The sequence below is a fragment of the Gossypium hirsutum genome, chromosome D03 (assembly GCF_007990345.1).
Source record: "Gossypium hirsutum isolate 1008001.06 chromosome D03, Gossypium_hirsutum_v2.1, whole genome shotgun sequence".
NCBI lineage: Eukaryota > Viridiplantae > Streptophyta > Magnoliopsida > Malvales > Malvaceae > Gossypium > Gossypium hirsutum.
In genome coordinates, this window is record NC_053439.1 from 54,882,036 (window position 1) to 54,891,932 (window position 9,897).

General features: G+C 34.9%; 1 protein-coding gene across 1 annotated transcript; it reads right to left on the reverse strand.

Annotated features, from left to right (window-relative positions):
• Positions 1 to 398: 398 nt before the first annotated feature.
• Positions 399 to 9,435, reverse strand: LOC107938581 (protein ENHANCED DISEASE RESISTANCE 2). The gene is made up of 22 exons (XM_016871792.2): positions 8,868 to 9,435; positions 8,358 to 8,432; positions 7,808 to 7,861; positions 7,112 to 7,177; positions 6,813 to 6,916; positions 6,105 to 6,172; positions 5,904 to 6,020; positions 5,704 to 5,744; positions 5,498 to 5,598; positions 5,232 to 5,327; positions 4,298 to 4,362; positions 4,133 to 4,204; positions 3,886 to 4,041; positions 3,351 to 3,583; positions 3,229 to 3,268; positions 2,962 to 3,116; positions 2,765 to 2,866; positions 1,878 to 1,922; positions 1,655 to 1,795; positions 1,383 to 1,478; positions 1,190 to 1,291; positions 399 to 813 (listed from the first exon to the last, which is right to left on the reverse strand). Exons 1-22 carry the CDS (start codon positions 9,003 to 9,005, stop codon positions 706 to 708), a joined length of 2,175 nt encoding a protein of 724 aa, XP_016727281.1. The 5' UTR covers positions 9,006 to 9,435; the 3' UTR covers positions 399 to 705.
• Between the last annotated feature and the right edge of the window lie 462 nt (positions 9,436 to 9,897).

Here is a 9,897-nt window from a genome sequence, read left to right on the forward strand (position 1 = left end):
GTTTGCAAGGACGTCTAGAAATGAATTTACCATATCACATAATTACAATAAAAGATTTTAAGTCAAACCCATTCAACAAAAATATTACTCTATCACTCACCTTTCCAACCGAAAGTAAAAAAGCAAACCCTCAAAGTATAAAACAAGGCACGTAGAGCATTCCTTACAAACGAATTGAATTCGTAAATCTTCACTGCTTTGTATTATCACCAAATAAAATCCCTGAAATTGCTTAAAATTATCTTCAAGAAATGCATCAAGTAGCGCCGATAAATAAGCATCATTTATTATCTAAGTTTTTACTTCAGCCGATAATTCTTAGTCTTTCCTATCACGCCAACTACATTATAAGAGAAGATAATTATCACGATATACCATTCATATTCTCAACCACAAAATGATAGATAACACTTATTATAATATTGCAAAAAATGATGAAAATAGCATGGCCATCATCCATCACAATCTCTTCATCTCTTCTATTTGCTCCATAGTTTTATATTTCCTTCAACAAATAGCCAGCCAGAAATAGAATTAACGGACAAAACAATTTTCATTTTCTTTTAACTACTTTTCTTGAATATCCTATTTGGGAAAAAAATGATGGCATCTTCCTTGAATATTTAATGACAGAGAAAATGTGAATGAAAGTATGAATATCAGAAGAATGATTCGTATAAAATCAGTTGCAGTCCGTCAACACAATCAAGATGGATCAGTGTCGAGCTTTGGAACTATGGCAGATGATAGCTCTATATGAGAAACACGGACCGCACCAATTAGCCGCTCTGGCAGCTCATCCGTCATATTTGCCTAAGGTGGAGAAAAGAAAAGGAAATTTAAAAGAAAAAAATGCAACCACTTTTAAGCCAACATATAGTAATGCAACACAAGTAAATCACAAATGTGACTACAATGGCCTACGCCTAAATTCTACCAGCGATGAGCAGTAGCCCTGTATAGCCCTATGAAACCAGAATTGTGTGGTTAGATATCATGCGAAGACTATTATGAGTATACTCTTTGCTCCTAACATGCCATTAATAATGAAAACAATCATTAATGCCACTTCCTACTAAATCTGAATGCTCGCAAGTCAGTGTACAGTGCGGCGATAAATTCCAAAGCAAGTATTATTTTCCCGATAACAGTGCTGTTTAAGGCAACTTATGTTTTAGAAGAACCTTACCTGTACAAGAAAAGCCATGTCAACCACCAATGTTGTAATTACACCAATAACAAGCCCCAGGACTCCATTAGCAACCGTAGAAGAACCTATGTCAACATCAACCTACAGAGAGAAATAAACGAATAAACCTACATCACAAAGATCCTTACATATTGCTACATTTAGGTATTAAAGAAATCATAAGGATCCTTACTTCTAAGTACTTAGGACCACGGATATAGTTGCAATCAACAGCTTTTCCCAACAAACAAGGGGTGCTCCCAACACTCTGTCGCACAATCCATGATCCCTGCAAGATCCCAGGTGAACAATTCAAGAACAAGGTTTCAAAGGAGAATAGCAAAGGATAGACAAAGTAAATGGACGGAAAGAACCATGGAGGGACAATTAGAAGGAAGACTGCCTCCAACTGTTTCAAACATCCTGATTTAAACATTAGTCCAAACACAATGAAGAGAGAGATACCTTTGGGACTGATGGAATAAGCTTCAGTCTACTATTGCGGAATTCATCATCACCGTCAACAAATCGATGCAAAAGGGAACCAGGTACTAGTTCCTTTGTCACAAAATAAAATACCATACTATAGTGTGTTGAGCCAGGAACCTGGGGCAAAAACAACATAAACCACTCAACATCCAGATCCATTAGTATAGGATACAACACTACCTGCATCATGAATACTTACTTGAACATTAAAGACCAAAGAGAAAAGCCCCATTTGTGAAGCAATCTACAAAAGGAAACAACAAGGATTAGAGAACTGTAAATATACTTCATAAAATATTTAATTGATTTTCCACATCAACATAGTTCATAGTGACAATCCAAGAAAACCATAACCAAAGAAAACTTGGCCAAGACAAAGCATGGCTCTTATAAGTGTAATGTAACTCTTTGTTCCATTTTTTTCACCAAAAAAATTAGCTTAATCTTAGTAGTAACATAAACATGGTACTCTAATTTGGAGTTCCTTCTACTAAGTCTGTAGGTTCAGGTTAATTATACTTCATTTCCATTAAAACGTTTCCTGTTTAGTTGTAAAACTATCATATACCCTTCATTTAATAAAAAATGTGGATATATTTGAAGGTTGTGGATTCTATTCCCAAAATACCATCAGACAAGTTTGAGGTCCTAGCTTCAAGTCTTAGCACGCAGATGGGGTGCCGAAAGGAATGAGACTCTGATACCTCCATCTTGCAACCTAACTAATGGAGCTAACAAAAGAATTTTGATCTGCCACATGCATAACCTGAATCCAATCTAAATGACAACTATTTCAGGTTGTGGAGTTGCTACAACAAGAAATGCAACTCAACGTATAAGTAAACCAATCAGTTACAATGCAACCGGTTTTGTCTCCCATGTGTATCACAATGTGCACCGTGATTTGAAGTAAAGGCTTAAAGGACGGCAGAACAGAGACCATAATAGCAAATGGAGCAGAAATAACTAAATAAACTAACCATATACTAACAATCCAGCTTTCTCAGGAAATAAGGTACAGACTATTGAAGTGAAGCAGAAGAGTACAGAGGCAAACTACAATAAAACATAACTTCTCAGACTCACTTGTGCAGCACATCCTTGACGCCTAGCAACATGATCCATTCTTTTTGTGTCTTTAAACCAATCAACAGCAACAAGATCCATTAAATGCTTCCCCGCAGGAATCTTCATTGCATATAGGGAGAAGTGCAAACAAAGACATAAGATATTGATTTGCATGTACAAAATGTAACTAGAAGAACAAGCACAAGAATGGGAACCTTTGTTTTATTGTAACAAAAATGTTGGCTACGGACTCTGAAATTGTTACCATCTGATATAGTCCAACAGTTACGAGAATTATCGCGGTCATCGCGTCGTAGATTACCAGAAAAGCATGACAAATCAATTTTCTCAATTGGTTCTTCTTCCAGGGCTTTAATTCATAAAAAAACATTGTATATTTGAGATAAAAAGTCAGTCCCACAAATTTATCTTATCCAATTACAACAAAAGAATCCAGTATAAGATTATTAGTAGGACCCCACCTGTTCTCTTGAAATCATTGTCACTTTTAGTTGGATATGCCTGAAAATTTTAGTGAAATAAGAAACCTACAGTTAGGAATAATTCAAACAAAAATTATATAAAGATAATGATAATATGAAACCTCTTGTTCTGCCTCAGGCATTTGTTCTTCATCCTCGTCAGAGTATTCATCCATCAACACAGAGTTTCGGTTTGCAGCATTTGTTTGATCAAGAGAAGGGGCAGAGGGAACAGATAACTCAAACATCCTCTGAGTCTTCTTTGAGGAAACTGAAGATGAGGCCATATTGACCATAACTGGAATTCTAGGAGTAGCACCTCTTTCATCTGTTTGGGCAAACCATTCACGCAATCCTGCAGTGAGAGGTTAAAAGATGTTTAAACAAGGATGATGAATACAGCCATTAAAAAAGACATAATTGTAGTTTTCTTAACATTGCATTACACCGTTCTTTTTAATTCTTCAACCCTGTTTACTAGGACAAGTGGGATGTCAAGGTGCAGATCAGATTGGTATTGCAAAAAAGAAAAAGAAAAAACTTTTTCTTTTTGTTGATGGAAGTAATGAGAATAGAAAGAAATATAACAAGGAAATATGAAATATCATCCCATCTTTCAATGTGATGTAACATGCAAAATAGAGAAACAAAACTCACCGGCAACACTATTTAACATCTGAAGAAGACAGTGTTGCTGAAATGATGAAATATAACCCACGCCCCATCCTTTTAAATCAATCTGCATGAGATGCTGCACCTGTGTTCTGGGCTTCCCATTTTGAGATTTCATAGGGGAAATGTTGAACCCTCCACCTGAGAAAATTGGACTTAGTGTGCAATATACTACAAATTAAATACTCGTCTTTCAAGTCTCAACACAGCCAAGGGATTAGCATAAGCTTACTCTCAACATGAGCCCGCACATATCCTGGTTGTGGGCCGCAATTCTCATGCTCCCTAGAACGAAATAATACAACTGCACCATAACCAGAACAAGAGAAAAGGAGAAATATCTGAAGCTAGAAAATAAATATATATTTAAGATATAAGTTAATCTGCAAAGACTTACCATAACTTCCATCATCATTTCGGCGCCAATAACGCACATAGCATAGGTCACGAGGCCATACAAACCTGCAAAAACATGGTGCATACACTTTAAAATTGCGCATACTTCATGAGCAAAGATTTATTTTGAAAACTGAAGCATAATTATAGAAATGTTCCACAAAGTTGCAAAAATGACACTCAATGAAGTGAACAAAGTGTTATAAAAAAGCTTGGATGATAGTAACAATAATAATAGTAAGCTCACTCCCGTTGTCGAAAAATAAATTCAAAAGTCCCGTTTTCTCTGAAAACAACTAGTGTACATACATACATACATACATACATACATACATACATACATACATACATCATACAAAGATTTATATGAAGAAAATTTAGTAGGCAAAGCCACTAACTCTTCATCAATCTTAGCGAAAGCCATTCCAGATTACAAGGTAATACTTCAGTAAAATATCAAAGCCAGAAAATGCAATAAAAAAAAAAAGAAGAAGAAGAAGAAGAAGAAGAAGAAGCTTCAATTTCCAATTCTTGTAGTACACCTATACACATAATCATTTCTCTCCATCTCTAGGCCTTTTCTATTACTTCTGTCCCAATTGCTCAGCTTTCCCTTTTACTTTTTCTCCTCGCATTTTATTCATACAGAGTGAAGTTTATCTTTTCTCATTCCTTCTTTTGATGCTTACCAGCATGTGTCCGGCATACTTAGATATTTTGGGATTTTCTAAATGCTTTGGTTAGATAAAATATAGTGTCAACAACCAAAGTTTGCCTCGCATCAAAAGTAAATGTACTAAAAAGGGTTCACGATCTCTAACATGTTTTCCTAAGAATTTTTGGTTCCCAAAACAGAACTATGCTGGTACTGCTTCAAAAGATAAATATTCAATAAAAGAAAATAGAAATTATTTAAATTGGAGAGCATATATTACACTGGGAACCAGTCCAACTGAAGCCTGTGATAAAGTATGGCAGTATGCCCATCTACCTCTTCAACTAAACTACCATACTGAAAGCTACAATCCCACCTGCAGAAAGTAATTAATATAAATAAGAAATAGGGAAATTTCCCAAAATATTTAAAGCAAATAACTCTTGAAAAGTCTCACAAATTCAGTGGATAACCTAGGTATGAATCTGTATCACACATTGAGAAAACTAAAAGATATATTTTAACAGGAAAAATAAGGAAACCTACTCAAATCGAGTTCCATCCATGCTCATTACAAGACCAAATATTTCCTCACATGTAGCTTCCACAACACCGACAGCCTTCATTGCCCTACTACAGCTCCTTGGCTACATAAAGAAAGTATAAGCTATAATTATCACCCACAACAATTTAATGCACTGAGAAAATAAATAAATAGAAGACATAAAGCAAGAAATGGAACAGTTCCATACAAGGTAATCAACTTCAAGAAGCTCTTCAAAAATGCGAAGTCCTGTCATTTCAAATAAAATGTTCAGGTTCATAAATGATCCATCAATGGCACTGCAACATTATGATAATTAAAATACTCTTCTTGTCTTTCACTACAACCTATTTTTACTTGGATTGAACTTTAAAGCCAATAAAATGGAATGGTAAATGAAAAACTAACCGTTTTGACATTGAAGGAGGCGCCAATGTTTTCTAGAAAAAGCTTGGTTGTTCGCATTTTGATTTGACAATTCTGAGTCAAAGTCCTGTGTCCAGTCAAATATTGAATCTGGAGGACCTGACATTTTTATATAGATGTTGAGTTTCCTAACATTGCACTAAATAGTGTAGAAAAGATGAGAAAAGGAAATCAAATGAGAACCGTTTCCAATTGTCGTTCTCCTCAGTAAATCTGGAGGAGCATCATCTTCATCCTCCTGGGCACTAAACCTGAAGAAAATATTAAGAAATTAAAAGTTTGGCCAAGAATTGCTAATCTCTTGCCTTATCATTACAAAGAAAACCTTGGGAGTATATGCCAATAACTGATAAGAAACAAGGTACTTCAATTCATTTTAATTTGACAATCAGCCTTATATGGAGTTGGAGCAAATGAACTAGGCTTTATTCAGCTCGTCGCTAAACTTAACAGGAGGCAGTTCAATTGTGCATTAATCTAGCATAGATGCAAGGATAATGAACTACTTGATATTCATCTATAATCAGCAGACTAGTTACAAGATATGGGCTTATATTGAAATTAGCAAAACTTATATACCTGCTCCAAACATGAAATATCATAGAATTCATCTATGTTGTACTTTAAAAGTTGCAACACGGGGTAAGATGCAAGACATGTATGAAATCCAACAAAACACAAGACACAATTAATTATTCTAACCTTCTCCCACTCATTTATGAAAAAAACTCTCTACCCATGAGGATTTGATCCGAAGACTTGAAGACACTCAAGTAGCTTTACAAAAGACCACAGCCACACACCCACCAGACTCGCCACAAAATAACATTCACTTTTATCAACACAGATAGACAACAGCAAAAAGAAAAATGGTGGTAAATTGGCACTTACTGACTTTCATGATCTGATGATGAAGCAGTCCTCCCATTATCCATCCCAGATTTATATTCAAAAGAAACATATTTGTTTCCATTTGCAACTTGTGACTCTTGATGCTGCACATGAAAATGATGTAACCACACAATTAAATCGATCTGGGTAACAGATTAACGTAAAAAATTTATATTAAGTTCACAAAGAAAATACGACCCTAGTCCATTGCACAGAGGTTATAAGGGTGAACCAACTATAAAATGCAAGTCTTAAACATGGAAAGAAGCAGGAATTAGGTTACAAACTCAGCGATGTACCTTATCAATTACAGACTCTATTTTTTCCTTCCACATTAGGGCTTCCTGGATGTTGAATGCTGCCATCTTGAAAGAAGAAAGCAGACATGGATCTATTTTAGGTTCCCAAAATTCAAAAGCATAAGATTTTGTAACTGGATGTAAAAGGAAACATAGGGACCAAAGAGGTCACATAGTAAATCCAAAACATTTATCGCTTATGCTTCCACAATGACAGAGAAACACAGTGCAATTTAAGCATGTATCACTTTGAAAACAGATGCCCCTCTAGTCTCGTCAGATAAAAATTTCCCATTTAATAATAAATTCACTCATAATAAAGAGGCTAACTCAATTCAGGATGTACCAAACCGTCAAGAGCAATCAAAGTGGAACTCAAGTACATGTCCATATAGTAAAGCTAAGCGCATCACCAATATATGCCAATGTGACTAAAGTCCTTCAGCATAGAACTGGCAAAACCATTGTTCATTTATCAAAAAGTACATGAGATAAGTGATCTGGCAACAGCAAAGTAGCAATTGGGGTTCATTCCTAGAAACTCTCTCCTGACAGCAGGTAAGAGCCTAAGAGAGAAGAAGCCAAAAACATGTTTCATTTCTCCAAATTGAATAACCAACATAACAACATGAGGTTATTAAGAATCTAAGAATATACATTCATATACTGTTTTCTATAATTAAAATAAGAACAAACCGTGATTCTGTGGTACTTCTCTTTCTTGTTGTAAACAGATAAAACATAAACCATCTGCAAAATATAAACCATGAGAAAGTCAAAATGAAGGATAAACGAGTGTTCTATCAAAAGGAATACATTTCACAGTGCACTAGAATGTAACTTCTTATGAAACATAACTGTGATCAAACAACCATGCATAAACTGAGACAATATGCGAGAGCATTCATGAGTCTCAACAAAAGATAGAGAGGACAGGGAAGAGCAATAAAATATAATAAGCAAAACAGCAGGTCAATAAGGAGACTACCAAATCTCTAGAAGACAACAATATAAAATGCATAGTAATCATCAGTATAAGAATGCAGGTTACTTCTGATCTGATAATATGCTTACGAATACACACATGTACACATACAAGTACATCTATGTATATATATGATATTAGAGAGTTTCAGCCTTGGCTACCGACAGCAGCATTTTGCACTGTAATTACCATTATAACATCGATATGCTAAAATAGAATACAAGCAAACACACACATACAAACGAGGAGACAACAACTCACGTGTCCATGGTGGGTCTTCAAGCCTCTATCCTCCACTCTACAGTTTCCGTCTATCAACATAGTCTTTATTGGAACCTGATTTTGGGAACACAAGCGTTCTTAACAGTCAACAACAGTGCTTGAATTTAGTTACATAAAATGAACGCAATGCACAAAAGCGAATAGTCAGAAGAAACACAAAGGTTTTTCGAAAAAATGAAAATAAAAATTACTCTGCTCTCTTTTCATAAACAGTAAGAATGTGATGCACCTTGTCAACAAGATGCTCCTGCTTTTACTAAAAGCACGGCATCATTAACCATAAAAGCTCCATTACTTAAAATAAAATTAAACCGAAGGCAGTTGATCTTAATTAACATTTTAAAAGCAACTTTTCTCTCTTCTGCAATCCTAAAAAACAAAAGGCGAAATCAACTTTTTTTTAATTATTATAAATACTTATATCCTTTAAGAAGCTAAAAAATGCCCAAGCAAAATTAAGAATTCTAAAACAAAAAAAAAATTAAAGACCTGATTATCTTGTGGCTTTCTCTTGTAGTAAGCCAGAAGCCGATTTTCGAGCACGAAATACCGCATGTGTATGAAGGAGCGGCCGATCTTCCTTCGTCCATATCTCACCATCCATCCTTCGTACACCACCTTTGACATTCCTGTCCTCTCAAAATCCACCAACAAGAACCGAAATTCCAGCTCACTATGCAAAATCGGAAGCTTAGATCGTAATCTTTGCTCCCGCGATATCAGTACCGCCTAAATCATTCGATCTCTAATCATCTGTCACTTTATCTTTGAAATAGGGACGAATCGAAGGTTCTTAATTCTCAGTTCTACAATAGCTTCAACGATTCGAATTCAACGTTGCGGAGAACACGAGAATCACAAAAGCGAATTTTGTTTTTGAAAGTAAGCTACGATATAGGGATAAGAAGAAACAAAGCGGCAACAAGAAAACAAGTAAACTTAAAGAGGGGAAAAAAAGAGAAAGAGACAAGAGCAAGCAGGATCAAATGAAGTTTACAAAGGAGAGCTGAATTTTTTTTTTTTGAAAAAAAAATAGTGAGCGTATTTTGAAAGAGAGAAAAAAGGGGACGGTAATAGAATATTTTATATTGGGATAAAGTACAAAAATAGTAACTTTTGTTTGACTCAAGTTACATTTTAGTCACTTATGTTTAAAATGTTACGTCTTAGTCACTTATGTTATTATTTTTTTACGAAGTGATCACTCTTCCGTTAAGTTTCGTTATTTCCCAACAGTAATCCTACGTGGTAGTCTAACTAGATTTTAAGTGCCAAATTAGATTTCTTAATGGGATGAGAATAGATTTTAATTAAATAAATTTAATTAATTAAAATTTTTAAACCTTAAATTTTAATTAAAAAACCGTTTATCTCTTTTTTTTTTTTAGTTTTCTTTTTCAGTTGACTTATTTTTTAGCCATGGTTAGATACACAGCTGACCATGCATTATTATTTAGTTTCTAACATATTACATGTTATGCAGTACTCTTAACTTACAGCCATGGAATTTGCTCTGAAT